The 22,212-nt window shown below is 38.0% G+C and overlaps 1 protein-coding gene across 1 annotated transcript in view; it reads right to left on the bottom strand.

Moving 5' to 3' along the window:
- Positions 1 to 22,212, bottom strand: part of cntn4 (contactin 4) — a 195,109-nt gene that overhangs the window by 147,991 nt on the left and 24,906 nt on the right. The window contains exon 2 of the mRNA XM_055160836.1: positions 18,555 to 18,696. Within this exon, the coding sequence (XP_055016811.1) occupies positions 18,555 to 18,609 (55 nt within the window). The 5' untranslated portion in view covers positions 18,610 to 18,696. The remainder of the gene's footprint in view (positions 1 to 18,554; positions 18,697 to 22,212) is intronic.

Below are 22,212 nucleotides of genomic sequence, written 5' to 3'. Positions count from 1 at the left end.
GATGGCGCAGATTGGTCTGTCAGTCTGCCCCAGGGCAGCTGTGGCTACAACAGCAGCTTACCATCACCAGGTATAGAGTGAGTGAATAATACTGAATAATGCTCTGTAAAGCGTCTTTGTGACAAAAAAATGTCTGTGAAAAGTACTATATAAATAAAGACTTACTTACAATTCAGCTGCCTATTTTGTAGATCAGGAAACTGGACCAATTTAGTATGGCTATAAAGGTAACAGGTAACATTGAAAGAAACACATATTTCTGTAACACAATACTGTTCAGTCTGTAAATCCAGACAATAAAACCACCATGTTCCTATTGGCCTTACAAATCCTATATTACACAAAAACGACTCTTGTGAGCTTTGAGCCATGTTATATAATGTTGTTACTAGAGCCCGACCGATATATCGGCTGGCCGATATTATCGGCCAATATGGGCACCTGGAGACATATCGGCTATCGGCCGATATGCTTGCTGATATGGGCCGATATTTCACGTGGGCATGTTATATCTCGTTATAAAGCTTAGACTCTCTACATTATGTTCATTTAATCCAATTTACAGACAGATAAATGTCCTAATATGTGGCTCCGCATCAGTATTTATCTACGGTGTAATTTGTCTGTGTCTGTGTCCATACTGTCCCTGAACACACCACCAGAGTGACTTCACTTCACTCGCGTGTGTTTGTTTACACCCGCAGCTGTGCGCAACACTGAGATTATATTCTTTTTCGAACAATCGGTTTGAGTCTGGATTAAAAGGACTTTTATTAGTGCAGACTTGTGATGTGAGGAGGAGCCTGTGTGAGCGGTGAGTGTTGGAAATACATCGACTTTGAAGCTAGTTCAGGTTTTGTTAGCGGTTAGCTGCTGTAGCTCCCACACATAAACAGGCTGTTTTCTATTGGTCTGTTTTAAAGTGTTTACATTGGCCGTATATTTGTTACTGGACCTGCATTGATATGTAAATGAGCTGTGAATAGACGTGTGAATGATCCACATTTATGCATATAATTAATTACCGCGGTGCGCACGTTTTTACGGCTAAAGGCTAATAGCGAGCTAGCTAGGAGTTATGGGTCGGTCGCGATCGAAGCGGCTCTTAGATCCGGCTCTTTGAAGCGAACAACGGGAGCCTGCTTCTTATTGGGAGCCGTGTTTTCTCTTTTTCTCACTTTTTCTCTTCATGCCGCATGTAGACCCGTAGTTTGACAGCAGCAGCGGCTGAAAACGAAACTTTCAGAAATCTGCGTGTGCATAGGATAAAAAAAGTGCATATTTGGCTGCAGTTCAGCATAAAATGAATATGCCATTAGGCCAATCTACTGTATGTAAATTTGATGTAAAGAGTCAAAATAACAATAAATGTTGCCTAAATAAACCCAATTTAGAATTCACTAGAGCCAAACCTAAGTTTTTTAATCAATTCAAGATTTACAGTGAATTTTTACATCACTAAATATATCAGCGATTATATCGGCTATCGGCAGCCCCAACTCCCATTATATCAGTTTCATATCGGCCACAACAAAATCCATATCGGTCGGGCTCTAGTTGTTACCTCGTCAAAAACATACCCAGAGTTGTATAGTCTGTCTTCATCTCTGAAATAGTAGTTTTCAAGTTAACAGATACCTTTAGTTCAGTAGAGATTAACAATTCCAGGGCTAAAATCATCCAAATTATTCTAGTGAACGTGTATGGAGAAGTCTAAATATGTAGGATTTTGGTGTTAAATATATGTGAACGAAACAAAACAAATCCAGGTATGTTTTTGACGAGTAAACATTATAAAATTATTCAGAAAGTAGCCTAATATGGGTCCTCTAATGCTTTCGCAAACTTAAGCGTAGCACATCTAAACCTGCCTCTGAATAGTTTAATTTCAAAGACTCAGATGTAAAAGGTGGTAAAGTGGAAAATGAGGCGTGACAAAAGCTATGGAGCAGATGTGAATAATGCCACTCTAATAGGCTCCAGTTAGTGCATTAGGCCCTGTCTGTCACAATCAGAAGGCTCGCTTTGGGAGAGGACGCACCCAACATCAATCATATGTTATTTCAGCGATGATGAATATCTTCTAAGTCGTGAATCAACTGTTCATTCATAGCATCCAGACAAGTACTCACACTGCCTTTGATAAGAATGCAGATGGTAAGATGTACTTATCACAGCGAAATGTCTTAAATAAAGGTGCAATATGTGACTTTTTGGTTGGGGGTCAGTCACCTGCTGGTTTCTAGGGATGTGTCACTGCTCTGCCTGGAATGTCAATGAAGTGCTCTGCTTTATATTTATTCAATCACAGTTGGTTTTATAGCTCAAAAATACCCCAAAAAGCCCCTTTAATTGTCTCAAGTTTCTACAAAACCATGCCTCCATTATGTTGGAGAAATTGTGGCATGGTGGCGGATCACTCGCATATCTTCTGGGATTGCCCAGGTCTTAGTAAATATTGGCAGGGCATTAAAATAAAAATAGAAAAGATACTGTCTTGTGAACTCTCTATGGAATCAATGATATATGTGTTAGGAGCACTGTCAGATAATGTATGTGTAAATGATCAAAAATATGTTCTTCGTATTCTTCTGATGATTGCACGAAAAATGATAACTGGAGGAAACCCTTCCCTCCAACAAGGACAGAATGGACACAGAGACTAAAACAAGTCTACATCATGGAACAGCCAAACTTCAGATGAAAATGGACGTATTCTTAGAATGATGGACTCCGGTGTAGGGATGGGCATGATAAGTCGATTAATCTATAATTGATCATTAAGAATTTCATCGATTATGTTAATTTTTATTGACAAACTGAATGTAGGTTGCTGTGTGTAGTGTGACCAAACAGGTGTGTACATGTGTCTCTGCACTCAGAAGGAGCGAGACACAAACAGTTCGGTCAGTCTGCAACGTACCGAAGCACAAATGTGGATTTAACGATGACTTGTACAAGAAATTCCACACTTTCCGTTGCGTTCGGAACAAGTGTGAGTCCATGTGCACAGTGTATAAAGCAGCACATATGTTTCTGTGTCCAGTGGGAAAAAGTTTTGCCAGGTGAGAGTCGCACAATGTCGATGAAGAGTCCCCACCTCCCTCCCCCCGTACGGTGTCCTGGTTTTGACAAACACAAATATGGTCACACTAACCTGTATTCCACTGAGTCATGTCTTTTAATCTAACAGAAGTTGAACCACATCAGCGACACAAGAGCTGTAGTTTTATCTTCGCTTAGTTTATGCAAATTAGCGATGTGGTTTTAAGTTTTGTTTCTGTGAGAGTTGCGCAAAACTGAATTAAAAAACATTATAATGTCAAACGGATTGATGTGGCTCTAGAGTGGTTATGGTTTATATGTCGTAAAGTTGAATTTATTTATGCAGATTAGTAGTTCAGATAGTAATAATAATGATGATCATTTTAATATAAAAATGTTAATGATTAATCGATAATCGATCGTTAATTCTTCTGACGATCGATTAAGAACATTTCATCAAATGCCCGTCCCTACTCTGGTGACTGTGTACCTGAATAATAACTAATATAATAACCCTCTGTCAAGGATTGTTCTAAATGTTTATCTTAATAAACTAAAGTAAAAAAAATTTAAAATACCCAAATTGAATTTCCACCAGAAAAGTTACACAATGCACCTTTAACAAACCTTTCACGAGAGTAAATATATGTTTTCCTTGTAGTTGAATAGAATAAATAAACTAATAGTCAAAATCTAAATGGAAACAATGAAAATGCATATTACATAGTAAAATTCAAAATTAATTCATAGGCCATAATTTTAGGCTATTTTTTTTTTTTTTTTAGGACACCTACCTTGCAAAGCTAATTCACAAAGCACTGATAAGCAAACGGGTGGGTGCACAAATAAATATCTGAAATTTCTGTCATTATTATCCAGGTGACAATTTGCTCTTATGGCGGTCCATCAGAAATGTGCTAAAATGTTCCTGCAAATGCCTTGGTCTAGATTAGTGTCACAATGGACTGTGATAAGGTGCAGAAGTATCACCTTACAACCTTGTTTGGAAGACAAGCTATTTTCATTTGTGTTTATTATTATTCATATTTATAGGGTAGATAAAAAAAAAAAAAAAACTCATTCTGTTGGCTGTCTGCATACTTATCAGCAACAGCTTAATATACTGTATTTAGACTAACCCGGTGCTCTGCAGGGAGAAATGGGTTAGAGTATGATTTCTAGTATATTTTCCCTAAAGCTTTAGAACAGCTGGCGTGGTACTCCCAATAGACCACACACCTGCAAAATGACTGGAACAGCGAGCCCCTCATCTGCATACGGCTGTGAGAGCAATACCAGGTTAGCCCAGCAGGGAATACTTAGAGCTTTGGGAGAGAGGCGCTGTTACCGAGACAAAGATTTGAAAATACGTAATGGGCTGAAAATATAAAAGAGAGCTTTTATCTGCACTGGCTCCCATCTGCAGTGACTGTGCAGAGATCCAGGGTAATGAAAGTGATGTATGGCCATGTGCATTATACATTTATGGGCGTTGTAGCTGATCAGATCACAGGCCTGTTACTGGCTGTGTGCAGATCAGCTCCAGTCTCTACACTACATACTACTACAGTCTCTGCATTTATTTATATTTCTGTTTTGTTTTTTTTTTTGTTTTTTTTAAAGATACGTCCCTCCAGTACACTTTGCGAGGGGTGGCAATACTGACTAAATTTGATAGCTTGATTTTTCAACCCAACTTAAACTAAAACTAGTAATCAGTTAAAATTATGCAATCCAACAAAAGCTGAGCTAAAATGTGCCATATTTGATAATAGACAATTTTCTGAATTCCGATAATGATATTTCAATATAACACTTTTTTTTTTTGCTTTTTTAACTTCAATAAAAACAGCATAACCAGTTCCCATTTCACTTTTTAATAAATAAATCATGATACACGATAAATACTATATTGACATATTGTTCAGTACGTGATAGATGGAACAATATTCTTTGCAGTAGTGGGATATGTATATACATATATTTTTTGCAATATGGTAAGTGTTACATTCTGCTTTTTTTTTTTTTTAAGAGGTTTTGGTGATAATTCTGCTTTGTGGTTCGGTTTCAATGTTACTGTTTATCATCTAGACTTATAAGCAATATATTGCACTTCAAAATGTGTTATCATGTGTTATCATGACCTACTCACTTGTAATTATACATATCTTAAATTTTCATATCTTCTGGTCTCTACTGGGCAGTACAATAGAGACTTGACAAACATGCTTGCAAGTCTTAGCCTGTCTGATGTAACATTAGCATTTGTCAGCCCCTCCCACCCGCTCCCTCTGCAGCAGCACGGCCGCTTTACTTTGCGGTGCCATTACTGTAGCAGTAGGATCATAACTCTGGTTTTATGGGGCCGGCCTCAGTCCCCAGTCCCATAGAGCCCATTAGAGGTCAGAGCCTGCACTGAACACAAGCATGTTCTCAACGTGGAACCACTCACCATCCCATACTAAGACAACTGACAATCCCATAACCCTAGACCTAATATATTACAGCTTACAGTGTTTTGTTGTGTTTGTTTAGTTTTTTGTTTTTTTTTTGTAATAGTTTAGTTTTGTAATAGTTTTTTTTTTTTTTTATCGTTTACAACTATTAAAAATGCAGTTAATACAGCAGGGAGAAATATCAGATGTGTTTGACTGTTAAGTCAGTTAATATAATAATCATTGTGACAGACCTAAGTCCTTGCACCAGTTTGTGTGTTGTATCATTTCTTTGGTCCACTAATTTAAAAGAGAAAGTAAAAACTATCAGAGCATCAGTGTGTCTGTTATGTGTCGTTTTGCTTTGGAGGGCAAATGATGATGTGTTTCCTAAAATGAAATGCTCAAAGTAAATGAGTTGCCACTAATCTATATTTGCAAAAATGTATTCTGTTTTAATTAGCAATTATAGCTACAAAGATTTTACACTAATGCAAAATTACTTAATGGCCCTAAACTCCTCTTAGCCACTCGTTCAGTTAATAGTAGGCCTGTTGACCTGCACGTAGACTGGGACATGAATGGTCTGACCAGTTCTCAGGAGAGGTGAGACTAAATCAGATCATGAGCAGACTGAGTTATCAGTGCCTGTATGCTGTGATTGTAACATTAATTGCGAGAAAGACAGGTCTCTATTATCTAGCATTGTGGATGTCCTGCCTACTGTACTTAAAGGTGCTGTACCTGATGTTTACGGTCTAAAAAAAACAGAACTAGTTCGTTTCAAACGGTTTACAGTGGTCCAAAGATATTCCTCACTTGCATCTGTCCTGGTGCAAAACCAGTTTTGATCAAATGCATAGGAAGTAATTGGGTACAGGGTCTAAAATGAACAGTTAATGGTACTGTGAAATTTAAGGGTCTGGATAATTTCAGCACCCACAAATGTCTCCTCTCTGTTCTTCCCTTGACTTGTAATTAGCATAGCTTTCTTCATTTGGAAAGAAAACATACCTACAAGCTTGGAGCTGGCACAGACTGGCCCATACAAACTTGGTTGTTCTGCTCCCAGAGAGCGGCAGATGCATAAATCATTCATTGTGGGGGGAGCAGGGGAGGTGGGTAGCAAGACACAGACGCAACAATGCCAAATTAGCTTTGAAATGACAAAGCCAGGCACACACTAGGGCCAACTATTCTTGTGGCTACAGACAACGGCAAGGTGATCCTGACAGATTCAACTCCAAATGCATGAATAAAAGATATGTTGATATGCAATTCAAAAAGGCAAGAGTTGGCAAAGACAAACAAAGATGTAGAGAGCGAGTGTGGAGAGGGGGAGGCCCTTCTCTGATGAACCTGCTGTGAATCACCAGCAGTAGCAATTACGGAGGGCGCGGCTCTGTGTGCGCCCGGGGACCCCCTGCTTCTCCACATCCATGTAATGGGCCCTCCTGAGGAAGAGCAGGTAAGTCACCTAGAGACGCTTGGCGTTATACAGCTGAGCGCTCTCTAATGCTGCCATCAGGTCCATCTCAGCACTAATGAAGGATTTAATAGAGCAGCGAACAGGCTTATAAACCCTGTCAGACACTCAAGCACAGGCTCTGGGCCAAGTGTCTCTACTGTGAAAAGACGATCATTACTACAGAACTCATATGAATATTCTTATAGAGAAACCCACGAGTAAGTGAACTTAAACAAACAACACTTAATATCACCAGCCATCATGTCCTAAATGTACTGCACTAATAAAACTGATCAAACAGGGTGTTGCATTGTTGGTTTATTTTCAGTTTAATAGTTTTAATAATATAAAAGTCATTTGTACAACAGTAGGCTAAGTACATGAACGCGTTCCAGATTCTCAGACCATAAAGCACCGTGCCAACCAGTAGCTCCTATTAATCAGCACATAATGAAGTGGGGACAGCTGGGCCCATTTGGACATGTGCTTGTCCACACAGGAGACCCAGAGGCTAAAGGCCACAGAGTGTAGCTCTGAGCAGGGCTCAGCTGGCCCAGCACCAGCAGCCTTACTGCAGGCCCATGTGACAGAGGTCACTGTGCATCCTGTCACTGGAAATGTCCTCGAGTGACAGGGGCAGCACTGCCAAAGGAGACTTTAACATAGAGGGCCATCTGACAGGGACGTCAACCTCAGAGATGCCCTTCATGGGCACTGGGCACCATTACATGTACATACAGGCTGCATCACTCTGCATGGCACAACACCCAGGAGCACTTGACACACTAGAGCCCAGTGTTATGCACTTCTATTTGAAAGCTTCTGACTCTGGACCGCTGGATAATTCTGTACTACACCTCTTGAAACATAAGCATCCTCTTGAAAGGAAAAATAAGTCAGTCTATATTTATTTTTTTGCTAAATGAAAACTGTGAAATCTCCCAGAGATAGTTGCCATTTTGCAAAGTGATCAAACTCACAAGCCTGTGCTGCAAAGTACGGGACTCCCACACATATTAGTGGGTAATGAATTAAATGAATGCTCTTTCAGCATCAGAGACTTTCAAACTTTGAATGATTTTGCCCTGAGCTTCTAAAATGACCTTCACACTGCTCACTGTGAACTACACTTGAGTCAGCATCACATGGTCATCTGAGTGGAAAATGTACAATTCTGATGTGTCCCTTTCTGGGCAAAAAGTCTCTTTTTCACCGGGGTAAAATGACTAAAACATGTGACTACTGTTGAAGCACTCGCAGAACATTTTTAAAATAAAACTAACCTTGGAATGTTTCATGAGTCACTTTGTTCAAGTGTTGTATTTTTTTCCAAATTGCCTAACTCAAAATGCAATAAGTCTAAATTAAAATGTATGTTTTTTTCATAGGTGGCAATACCCTTGGCTCATTCTCTCTTAAACCTGCAGAGTAATGAAGGTTTGTAGTGAAGCTGTGCTGACACAAGCTCTTATAAGTGCTCTTATCCTGTGTAGGACAATACCAATGATCACTGGCACTGTTAGAAAGGCATCGAGCCATATGGTTAACTGGTCTAACTGAAGCTGCTTCACTCCTGGCCCAGTGCCTCAGTTTGGTAAAAACTTCTGGCACCTCCAGTTCTCAGTTGTGTTTTTGTTTGTTGCATCTACAGTTTTCATCTGGAATATCATTCCCAGGTGCGTCTAATAACATTAATAAACGCTCAGTGTGCTCCGGTAACCGTCCCAGCAGCCATTGCAGCGAGCAGGAGACCCAACGCTGCCATTAGCCGTCTGCTAATTATACCTGCTGCGCTCATCTCACTACGACATGCCAAATTATCCTCCACACAAGAGTGCTCTCCTCCACTCGTCCAGACAGACACTATTTGAAATCTCATTCCACAATAGGGTTGTCAAGAAATCAATACCCACATACGAATTAGGGCTGTGGCGAGTAAAGAAATTATTGGTCGTCTAAAGGCATGTCCTGCCGATTGATTATTTGACTTAAAAGGGCGTGGCAAAAGATCTCAAAACTATAGTTTATCTCTTATGTGTCTGACCAAAACTGCATAAGACTACAACTGCACAGGAGTTTGTGCAGAAACAACTATTTATGCAAAAAGAACCCTATTCATATAAAGACAGATTAAACTTGTAAATCATGTGTTTAACCTGCCTTTTTACATAGAAATACAAAAATAGAAAATAGATTCAGATAACTCATTTACTTATATCCTTATCCTTAACCCTCATTATCCAAATAAAATGATTAGTCGACTAATACAGATTTTGCTCAACTAAGACTCCATTGACCGATTAATCGATTAAACAACTAAAGGTCTGCGCCTCTAATATGAATTATTGCTACACCTAGAATTGAAAATAGATACTCATTCGAACAAGTATATCAGTAACAATTAGAAATTACTCCAACTCAGAATAATTCAAATTCTAATTAAGTCAAGGACTAATGCAATGATCCAAACAAAAGTGTCTACCAGGAGGAAATCTATGCAGACAAAGGGAGAATATGTATCCTCGGCTCAGAAGAAAAACCCAGGACCTTCTTAGTGTGAGACAAGAGCTGGTCCAATAATAATAATAAAAATATATATATATATATATATAAATTATTATGATGATTAATTGATGAAAAAAAACATAATTGTCAGAAACATCTAGGCCACACTCTGAAATTGATAAATTCTGCCTAAGGAATAATAGTAAGACTTGTGTGGATGACATTGTAAACACATTAGACACATCACTTCAGCCCCCTGTCCTCTGTGCCTCCGAGTGTTGGCTGGAAGGAAGTGGTCTAGTGCAGATCAGATGTTAGTGGGAGCGGCTGTGAATGCCCCTGTGGATGTCGAGATGGCACATGGTTAAATGTCTGCACAAATCTTGCAGCTGTGTGTGTTTGCCTCCAATAGAACGCCAAATGGATTGTATTAAAAAGCAACAGACTGGTTCTATTTAACCCACACTTTTTCAAATATCAGCTATTGCCATAAAAAGAAAAATGTATGAAAAATGTTCAAAATTACATACATATTTTCTAGTGATCAAGAATATAACATTAATGGAGTATGACTGTAGCTAAAGTAGACTTAAATCAGGTCCAAATTAAAGGAATGAAAAGAAAAGGTTACAAATACAGCAATCTCAGCATCTCAGTTTCTTCTCCAGCTTATAAGTGTTTATAGTTTGGACTGTCAGCTCATTAAACAAATGACTATGAATAATAGATCTATCCATTTGATACAAACAAATAATAAAATGGTTTAACTGCACAGTACAATTGAACATACATGCAGCCATAATGCACTGAACAACACAACACATAGTCTAAACATATGGGGTCAAATCTGAACTTATTTGGTTTTAATTGTATTAATCTTTATTTAACCAGAACAGCACTGCTGAGATTAAAATCTCTCTAATAGGGGACCCAATTGTACATGTTTTTAGTGGTAGGGGAAAGATGTCTGTGTTCTCCCTCAGTTGTCCAGGTATGATGCATAACAAATGAAATATACAATTCTGTCAGATGAATATCTTGACTCGAAAAATTCAATTCTGTCAACTGGACAAATATTTTATTTTGCTGTGGTAGGGGAAACCAGAGCACCCAGAGGAAACCTATACAGGCTTGGAGAGATCATACAAAGAGATCATACAGAGAAAGGTCCAGCACTGCCCTAGAATTCTCATTCTCAATTCTCAAAACTCAGGACCTTCTTGCTCTGCCGCCCACCATGTCATGGCATTTTGATGATTAGCTATGACTGCAGCTTGATCTTAAATTTCAATGATGTACAGCCCTACAAGAAAGAAAAACCTTGCCAAACTGATATAGCTGCATTGTCCGCTGCTCAAATCGATCTAACTTTCCAAGAAATCTCACTGAAGTTCAAACCGCAAACTAGAAATTCAATTAACTATCTGACTTGTGAAAAAATCTGGAAAAATATATTATTTATTGAAATAAAAGCTGAGGAGGAAGACAAACTGTACTGTTCCGTTTTTATTAGAACAGATAGTTCTATCACAGCACAAGTGGTGAGCTGGGGACATTCATTTTCTATAGTTTGGACAGTGATATATGGACAGTGTTGTAACAGCTAGACTCCATTTCACACTCACTCATCTGCTCAGCTTTGGAGCTGAAAACAGATTAAAACACATAATTATGCTATTCCAGAAGAAATAAACCACACTATTAATGCCTCAAGTCACTTTAAATATGAAAATCTATAGATGTGAAAATGATGAACTGAATGTGGTAGTTAGGGCACAGTATTTTGGCTTTACATATACTTGAATACAATGATCACTTTTTAAAAATTGTATGTCTTCAGAAGTATGCTTGTATTTCTGCACTGTACTCATTAAGTGAAGCTAATTATTAAAATATATTAACATGTAATTTGTTGTTTCACATTATGGCTATAGCTTTAGTTTTATTATACTTATTCATTTTATTATGTAATTTATTCTAACATGTAATGGACTTGAATATTCATTAAAGGTGTTCCCAAGAGAGAGTCGGCCTTTCCGTTCTGACCACCTGGGAATTATTACAGCCCCCTGTCTCTTTTTTTCAGCGGTACATGATTTATACTGGTATTAAAAACCTCTCCAGAGATACGGAAGCCTGGTGTGATCAAATTTGTTCATCCTGTTAGGCTCTGAGCATCTCTAAGACTTGTGTGGAGATTGGATTAGTTTATATGTATTTTCCTCTCAAGTAACAGTATCTGCTCTTATTCTGTACGCCTCCCATCTGTGCACGCATCGCTCGCCAGTGGAACTGCATTTCACTGTTGACTTCTCACTGTTGATAGAGGCACATTTTCACATGTCCACAAGCAGACCTGTCACCATGAATTCTATATCGACTTATTAAAAAATTGATGAATGGAACAATCATTTTTAGAGTCAGTGTTTAGGGTTGGTACATTTTCTTTTTCTCTAGTGGAAAACCTTTTGTTATTGTTCTGTACTATGATAACATCTGAGCTGTAGAGGGTTGAATAAATAACCTTTATGACTCACAATAGATTCAAACAAACTGTTATGTGTAGGGATGCGCCAATCCATCTTAAAATTGCATTTCCTTTAAACAAAACTGATTCAAATGTGTTATGGCAAAATGGTCAATGATCACATTTTTATAGAGCACTTTTCTACCTTCTACTCAAAGCACTTTACATCAAGGAGTCACTCACCCATTTACACACACATTCACACACCAGTGTATGCAGACACTGGGGGTGAGGTGGATTAAGTGTCTTATCCCAGGACATAATGACAGTATTCATCTGTGGGAGCTGGAATCACACCACCAACCTGAGTTTTAGTGGACCAGACTGACTGATCTGACGTCACCGTAAACGTCATCACAACAAAAAGCTATGCAGCTGTCAACATTTTTCCCATAGGTAGCGATAGATTCACTTCAAATACAACTTTGGGTGAGTGAATGACGAGGGGAAACAAGAATAACATGGTTAAAAGCTCTGAAAAGTCAATTTTGTATAATAGGCAGTGTTGGGCAGGTTACTTTTAAAATGTATTCCCCTACAGATTACAGATTACATACACCAAAATGTAGTTTGTAACGGAATCCATTAAATTACTTAAAGTGAGTAACGTAATCTGAATACTTTGGATTACTTGGTTTGCTGTTGAGAAGCAAAGACTAGGATATCTTCACATAAGATGTTTTGTCTGATAAAAGAAAAAAAAAAAAAAATGACTTTACTGAACCAAATTAAAAATATTATTGATAGAAGACGAGGAGACACGGTCCATGCAGCATGATTTAGTCCTGTTGAATCCTGTTATAGTCCTGGATTAGTCCTAGTTTAGTGCCAGTTTAGACCTGGTTTTAGTCCTGGTTTAGTCCTAGTTTAGACCTGGTTTAGACCTGGTTTTAGACCTAGTTTAGACCTAGTTTAGACCTGGTTTAGACCTGGTTCAGTGTCTAGCAATAAGTGGAATACCGTGGGACAAAAAAAAAAAAAAAAAAGGGATATAGCCCAAAATGCGAAAACAGGAAAATACCGTCATGTAATCATTTATTTCAACAAAGTAACTGTAATCTAATTACCACTCATGGAAAACGTAACTGTAACTGAATACAGTTACTCATAATTTGTACTCTGATTACGTAACTCCGGTACATGTAATCTGTTACTCCCCAACACTGATAATAGGTCTGCTTTAACAACATTGTGCATTTATTTGTGGTGATGCATTACATTTATCGTGTCCATGACTTAATTTAGTTCAAATATCACTGTTTATAGTCTGTATTTTCTTCCATAATATATCGCACAAGTCCACTGCTCTTTATAATTTTAGGTTCCCATTTTACCCCAAATTTGTGTCTTCTTTTATCTACAGACTGCAATTTCAAATACCACACAATGCATAACAGCCTAACAGTTAGAAGCCTGTATTTATGTGTGATTGCTGTTGCAGAAGCGGGTCATGGCGGTGGGAGCTTGCTATTGTTTTCAGTGGCACACAGTCTGATGGTGAATAATGAATAGGGTAAACAATGCATAAACATGTCACCTGGAGAATGGTGCAGAGATGCTCAGGTTTCGCTGGCTGTTCAGAAGTCGCACTCACAGTTTGTGTATAATGCAAATTAAATATGGCCAGGAAGGTGTGTATTATTCTGGTGGAAAGGAGAACAATGTCATAGGCCAGTAGTTTGTGCTGTCGAGACAATGTCTGCAGAGTATACGAAACAACAGGGCATCCACACTGCATTTTATTTCTTACCAAACAGACTGGCCATTCTTTATGTCTTTAAAGGCAAAGTACCTGATTGTTACAGTCTTAAAAACATGAAAAACAGAGCTAGTTCATTTTAAACTTTGTTTGCAGTAGTCTAAAGTTATTCCTCACTTTGTTTAACAGAATGTGTTTATAAGCGTGCAGAGACCAGCGCTCACTTTTGCCATCATGGCTAAATGCACTTCCTGATTATCAGACAGCAAACTTCTAATTAAACGCTGATAGCATACAGAGGACTTATTTTGACCTCAAGAGCTGCTTATACAATTTATCTGTACTGGGGCAAGACAAATTTTCCTCAGGTACAAAATCTAGTTTTGGTAATATGAGTGTTTATCTTTTACTCAATAACCAACCGTTTATTTACATTCTTACACCACATGTTACCACATCACACACACACACTGAATACAAGTAATATTTTGTGAAAATGTCTTTACATCTGGAATGAAATAAACAACTAATGATGTAGGCTATTTTACTCATTGTGTTGCTGATAAACTAGATGTACTGAATTGAATGTCCTGAGCTGATCTCCATCTCAAATGGCTTCCTGTTTGATTTATTCTATTCTTTGTCGTGAGAAAACATATTTTCTTTTCTTTTCACACGCTGGGCCCATATTTGCATTTTACAACACTGTGCCTAAAAATGACTAGAAACAGCTTTCACAGAGACCAATGAGGTGTCCAATCCAAGAGTGTATGCATGCATATTTGTGTGCAGCTCTGGGAAAAAGAAAAACAAAATATGAGTCTGCCTGGCAAGACAGCTTCTTTAATCTCCTGCACACCGGCTGTAAGGACACCCCGACCAAACTCATTCTAACCAACTCACTGCCAAAACAAAGGAAGCCACTGACAAATGCACAAAGGAGCATGAATATAAGTAATATGGGCTCTACTACTAAGAACTTATGTCTGAAAGATCCAGGGCAACAAGTAGGAGTAAAGATTCAGAAAAGAGAAATGCTCAAGATAAAGCAGGGAAATTGAATGCAAGAGGAGATATGTAATATTTACTTTAACACAAGCCAACTACTTTTATTTGAGTTCCAACATCTAACAGTTTGTCTGTAAGGGCATTTTGTCCAAGGAGTCTGGGGTTGTTTAGTAATTGCATATTTTCCCACATATTGTCCTCACCAATAACATTGATACCCTTTCACATCAAATGATCCCCTTTTTGGCCATACTATCATCAGCTCTTATATTATCCTCTGTACAAAAATAAAAAGATGATTTATATCAGCTACCACAAATTCTAAAAAACAACTTCAACATGTGCCTTGCTTTTACCTCTAAGTTTGGCTCCTTTAATATTGCTCTAACGGCAGTCCCTCTTGTATATTTATGTATTTGCTGTAAACTTTTTACAATGTGCAGGTAAATCAATGGGCCATGTTACGCAGTGCACCTTTAAGGTTAAGGCATACATTATTGATCCCTCATGAGAGAAACTTGATTCTTTGCATTTGACCATTTTTCATTCTTCAACCACCAACCGAGTGCCACTGGGGAAACCTGTCAGAAGTAATGAGCCACTACGGAACAACAGACCCATCTCCAGATCTAGAGCTAGGCTTGGTCAGGACTAGCCTGATTCATCAGCCGGTTTCACTTCGTGGAAACCTTCTGACCTTGCAACATTAGGATTTGTCTGCTTGATGGTAGGTGGGTACATTTTTTAAAAATTTAACCAATTGCTGCTATTTGGTCATGACATATGTAATGCACCAGAACACTCAGTGGTGTCTAAATAATTGCCGGCACAACAGCAAACAAAGCAGAGAATGAAAATCCTCTATCTCAGGAATCGTTGCCAACACAGAATGTATGGCTTTGTCTACATCCATCTCAACAGCTTTGTTTACTGTTGTGCTGTACCACAAAAGGAGCCAGATAGGAGTTGAGTTTGACGTCATGGCATCCCAGCTCTTTGCTGATGCAAACCGTCTAGTGTATTCTGATTCCTGACCTAGTCACTGGAGAGAAATGAAAATGAGTGGAGGCACTAGGTGGCGCCAGCCTGGCTGGTCTGATCTGCAATTTGATGACATTGGTGAACAAAAGAGACCATCAGTATTTATAGTTTATGACAATGAGTAGAATGGGCGTGTACACATGAACTCTTGGTACAGAGAAAAAACATATAAGGCAAAAGTACATAAATGAGGCCACTGTACGTGAACATATAGAATAGTATGTATTGTAGATGTCAGTTGTAAATCATTTAACAAAAACATAAGCTCTTATGGGCAGTGGACACTTCAGTACATTGTTGCAAATCTAAAACACATCTGGATCTGGATCATGAGGAGAGGAACATTTCATATTTACAGCCTTCAATATTCCTTTTCTTTAACCAAATGAACTACTGTCCATAAAAGTAAATTCTAAATAAAAAACATCCTAATCTCCTTATACATTTTACCAAAGAGTTTTTCCCTTCACTAAATATAAGACTGATGGTGAAAAATAAGCAGCACTCGGACACAGAGCTCATCAATATAGCCTTTTCTTCATTGTGATTGGTGTAACACCTGTTGATTAAAGACTGCTTGATTCCACCGGTACTCTCCTCTGACCCTCCTATTTGTAAAGGAGACAAATTAAAGTCTTCAATCAAAATGTGATCAATGCCAAGAAGCCCCCGAAGCAGAAATGAACAGCAGGCCATAATGAAGCCATAATTCAGCTTTACTGCATTGGATATGAATGACAGACACAAGGAAAAGCCAGAAAGGGATTCCCATGTTAACTTATGGTCTCATTTATAATTTCTTAATCGCAGTACAGTAATTGAAATACGGTTGCACAAACTTGGCAGGGAAAATGAAAGGTGAATTTATTTGTTCATCAATTCACTGTAATGGCGAGCGTGACTGACTGTCCGACACAAAATAAGTCAAATGTTTGTACGATTTGACACTGGAGATTAGAGTCAAGCGTTGAACCATAAATTAGGAGCTCATAAGGAGTTCTCTCTGTAATCCAATGCTGTAAAATGTATTGTTTGTTGTTAGGTATGACTTATCACGAATGCTGACTTTTGATAACCCCCAATAAGATTAAATTATAACTTTTTTTTTCTTATTATCGAATTGCAATTTTTCTGTTAAGTATTGTAATTTGATTTGTTTACAATGAAGGATTCTGTGCAGTGTGTGTACAAACTTGTAGTATAAACTGTAGAGACCTAAAGAAGCACTAATATATAAGAAGACATGAGAGAAGATATGAACTGATCTGTATTTACAGATACAGAATTATTATCGAAATAACTGATGCCTCTGTGAATAGACAACTGCAACTCAGATTTGCTAGATTATGGTATAATGTGCAGCCGTACTTTTTAGTACTTAGTGTCTAATTTATGTTATGTTATTTTCAAATGATATTCTACATCTTAATATTTCAAACTTCACTTCAATGAAATTGCATTATTCTTTAGGGCCGTGACTTTAGGGCCTCACACAAAGCGCCCTCTGGTCATGGGCACATGACAGAAGCCTGTTTTCATTCCACTGTTTGTGCACAAACAATGCTAATGATAACAGTATGATGCCAAACTCTGACAGGGAGCAGGAGGTTGTTTTTCTCTATTGATTGTATTGTAAGAAATGCTGAAATTCAATTCAATTCTGCTTTCACGGGGCCCAAAATGATCAAATTATGCCTGGAATGCGCTAATAAGTTTTAATATCTGATTTTGGACTGAGTCATTGGTACTGTTTACGCCTAAAGCTGATGTCTGGAATAAACCTTGTAACTTTTTTGCACATATTAACAAATATGGTATACTCTGACTGAGCTCCAATCACTCAATCTTCTGTTGACCAGTGAACGTAGAATATATTCTTATAAATGAAGGAAAATGGTTATACCATAGTAGTACCAAATTGAAAATGGTCCCTGAAGTTATTTATTTTATGACAACAACAAGCCAGAAGGGATGTTTTAATCACTTGTAGTGTATGGTCTAATAAACATGAGTGTTCTTTCTGTGATTTGATTGACAGGTTTCTGTGTCCTGGTTATTGTTCATTGAACCATATTTTCATTAAACCCAAAGCTGCACTACATGATGTAATATTAAGAACATCAAACTGCCATGAGACATATCTGAGACGATCTGAAATCTATTAGCTCCTTCATGCACCAGTAAGCCAATGCTTTTAAAAGTGTTTCAGATGACACTGGACAACCTGCTATTGTTATAATGGCATTTTGAATCAACTCAAACGTCTTAATATTTTATCCATAATACAGTCAGCTACATTCTCTAACTTTCAAGTAAAATAGTCTGCCTCCATACTAGAATATCTCCTCTGCAAAGTCTAATGGTTTGGAACAGACAACACAAATTATCTAGCACAATAATTTGATGCCAATGGGCACACCGCACTTCTACAACTCTCTAAAATATCAAGGAATGCACACCATAACTGACAGTAAAATAACTATGCTACGTCCAACTAAGTACTGTATCCACCTTCACGTACTCTGTACTGTCAGTATGGCTATAGTGGTCATCCAGGCTGATCTGACCCTTGAAACAAAGTTGATGGAATAAAATAAAGTTTCTCTTTTGTAACTTGTGTATCTAAATTGTGGCCAAAAGGGCTTTCCATATGCCATTTATTAGAGAAAGATAAGGAAGCATTAGCTATAGACTGATTGAATGCTGGTCGTTTCTAGACATTGCCTTCTTTATTCTGCCAGCTGGCCTAAATCCATATGAATAAGGAGTTGGCCTATAACAAAAGCAGCTTTGGCATGCCTCAAAAGTTCTTAACAAGGCACTTACCTGCAAGGCACCCCACGAGTGACTGCAGCACCAGCAGTTTCCATAGCAACGTCATCTTCAATTTTGTAGGGTCAAAGTAGTCTTACATCCAATCACCACAATATAGAATCCGATTTGCACTTCGCTGGCTCCTCTGTTTGATCTGCAGGGGAAGCAGAAACAGAGAATAGCATTACATTTTCTAAACACATATGAAATACTGGTAGAAATGTCCTTATAAACATTAAAACTATTATTTTTGGAATACATAGTAAAAATTCTTCTTTGAGGATTAAATATGAATTTGCAATTAAAAAGTGTAAAATATGATTAAAGACACATTATTGCACTAAGGCAGGAGTTTTTTCATCAAGGGCCACATATTTAAACACAGATGAAGCAGAGGGCTGATTGAGGGCCGTAGACTGGTGCTCAGTAAAGTGAATAATTGAAATATGTGCATGTTTAACACATTAGAATGAGCCATCAGTCTTTATTCATGCTAAAATCCTTAAAACCACACACTAAATATTAAAGATTTGCTTTATCAAGGTAGATTTTCAATAACTTGCAAAAAAAAAAACAACTTCATTTTTAATTGATTCAAGGTAATTTGGGGCAATTCACCTGGAAGCCTGAGGGCCAAGAAAAAACTGTCTGAGGGCCGTATTTGGCCCACGGGCCATAGGTTGGACATGTCTGCACTAAGGTCATAACTGGCTCATAATTGAGTAAAAATCACACTGTAACTTTTTGGGTGAAGGGTCCGTCACCAGATTATGATCCTCTAATAAATAATGTTATTCTTGAACTTATATCTTGCATTCATTCAATTTCCAACATTTTCACTACAAAAGAATACCTTTATTGAAATTAATCAGTTTAATGCTATACTATGGAACATTCCATTCAATGGATAACAATAATAAAACTGTATGTCAAATAAAATATGTGTATATATGCACTTGTGTAGCTGCCTAGTGTGTAGCAGCAAGATTAATGACAAACAAACAGAAATCGCAATTAGCAAATCGCAGAGGTTGCCATTTGTGGAGTAGCATAGTTTCCTCCGCATACAACAAAATTTACCATCCTATTCTGCAAAAAACTGCTAATTCTTTAGTTTAGATCTGTAGAAACATGTTATGAAATGATGTGTAATTCTTGTATTAGTTTGTTAAGGAGTGTGTGCATAGGATAGAAATTTGCATATTTGGGAACTCTGAGCATATTTGGAGCATAAAATCTGAGCATAAAATAAATATTTGTAAACTCTCGAATGAGTCCAGTCATATATAAAATGTATTGTGTGTATTTTATCCATCGAAATATGAATTTGAAAAGTTACGACATCAAAGAATTACAATCACAAAATGAAAATTTACAATTACGCTTTCTTCAGTACAAATACATATTCACAGACACGACTTTACTGTCAAAAATATGTCATCACTTCACAGGCATTATTTATTGAGCAGAAGAAACATCCATTGAGCCCAGAGGTGCACCGTAGGCGAAAGGATCGGCGCAGAGCTCCGCACCCCACAGGGCTTAAGCGCAGCCATTGTCCGATCGCACTTTGCAGACACCCTGCTCTGTGGGCTTGGAGTTCTCCCTCTCTCTCTCTCAAGTCAAAATTTAGACCTGGTTTAGACCTGGTTTAGACCTGGTTTAGACCTGGTTTAGACCTGGTTTAGACCTGGTTCAGTCCTCCTGATTCAGTCCTGCCGGTTCAGTCCTGCCGGTTCAGTCCTGGGATCAATCCTGGTTCAGTCCTTATGCAGTGCAAAAGTCACTGATGTTTCTTCTGCTCAATAAATAATGCCTGTGAAGTGATGATGTATTTTTGACAGTAAAGTCGCGTCTGTGAATTCGTGTTCGTACTGAAGAAAGCGTAATCGTAAATTTTCATTTTGTGATTGTAATTCTTGATGTTGTAACTTTTCAATTTGTATTTTGATGAATAAAATACACACAATACATTTTATGTACGATTGGACTCATTCGAGAGCTTACGAATATTTATTTTATGCTCACCTACAGCCAAATATGCATGGATTTCTATCTTATTCACACAAATATTTCTGAAAGCTTTCTTACTCCATAGTTTGTCAGTTCGCTTTTCAGTATTTTGTCAGTCCTTCTGGACCCCTTGAAAATGTGAACTTAAAATAGAATTTTATTGTTAAAGGGCTCATATTACACAATTTCATAAACTTTCAAATGTATTATTGTCCCAAAGGGAAATTGTTGTTTCCTCGTCAAAAACATATCTGTTTCGTTTCATTCACACAAGTTGAAGACACAAACCCTGAAAATTTAAGATGAATTTTCCTCTCAAATTGAAAACCTTCTGTTCCACCTTGTGACATCATGTGATAATACAAGAAGTGCTCCGCTATGTTCTTAAACTCCATGCACCTTCACTGGAATCATTTGGGTCATTTCAGCCCTGGAATAATTTTTTTCTAAACAAAAGGTAGCTGTCAACTTAAAAACTTTAGCATCATGATGTCACAAGGTGGAACGGAGTATTCTGAGCTTTGGAGATGTGGTCAGGTAAATAATAAAGGGCTAAAACAGGGGTCGGCAACCCAAAATGTTCAAAGAGCCATACTGGCCCAAAAAACCAAAAACCATACCTGCCTGGAGCCGCAAAAAATTTAAAGCCTTATTTAAGCCTAATATGAAGACAACATAGGCTGTCAGTATATTAGCTATATAAGTCTACTATTAAAATGACTAAGTAGGCTACAAATACAAAATGAGCATTCATGATTACACAAACCCCTTTTGCGTCCCTCTCATACTGGCTGCTCCGTCTGTAGCCACTGAAATGAGGTGGTTAGTGTTTACTCCTTTGTCATTTAGGTCCCGTTTACACGTACACAGGTATTTTTTAAAACGGAGACATTTCCCTTCGTTTGTTCACATCGTTTACACGCAAATGGCGAATTCACCTCTGAAAACGAATCCTTCTAAAAACTCCGGCTAGAGTGGAGATTTTGGAAAACTCCGGTTTCACGTTTGCGTGTAAACTGAGATAAACGGAGTTTTAGGAGCTGATGCGCTTTGGTTTGTTATATGTTGTTCTGAGCGTCCATCTGCACGTGTTTGTTTTTTTTTTCGGGGAAAGCGCTTCTCAGGTGGAGGCACCGGACACCACCCCCCGCTTCAGCTCATCTATTTGTTCTGCTGAAATACTTTTCATGAGTTTGCATTTGCACACACAGCTGATGGATCAGATCCATGACCAGAGATGAACGAGGGTTTTACCCCTAAAGAAACCAGATTAAAACAACAACAAAAAAATCATTCCTTTTCCATTTTCACTCATTTTTGAAAAAGCTCCAGGGAGCCACTAGGGGAGTACTAAAGAGCCACATGCGAGGGTTGCCGACCCCTGGGCTAAAACAAAACAGTAACAGCATTCTCACATGGCTTAAAGTGCACAAGGTTCTATTTTGCGTAATATAGGACCTTTAAAACATACATCACAAATCTAATCACAAAAACAATGCGATTAAGTATTTTCCATTTATCACTCAGCTCTAACTCATGTTTAGACCACCAATGCATTTAACCTCACCATAAATGTTTATCCATCACAAACACATATTTTTGATGTTCCTAAAGGTGTTCGGGTGTTTTATTGATGTGTGGGCATACAGAAATATAT

This window comes from Boleophthalmus pectinirostris, unplaced genomic scaffold (genome assembly GCF_026225935.1).
Source record: "Boleophthalmus pectinirostris isolate CB_2022bp ecotype Guang Dong unplaced genomic scaffold, ASM2622593v1 HiC_scaffold_3, whole genome shotgun sequence".
Taxonomy (NCBI): Eukaryota; Metazoa; Chordata; class Actinopteri; order Gobiiformes; family Gobiidae; genus Boleophthalmus; species Boleophthalmus pectinirostris.
This window is presented reverse-complemented; position numbering and strand designations above follow the sequence as displayed.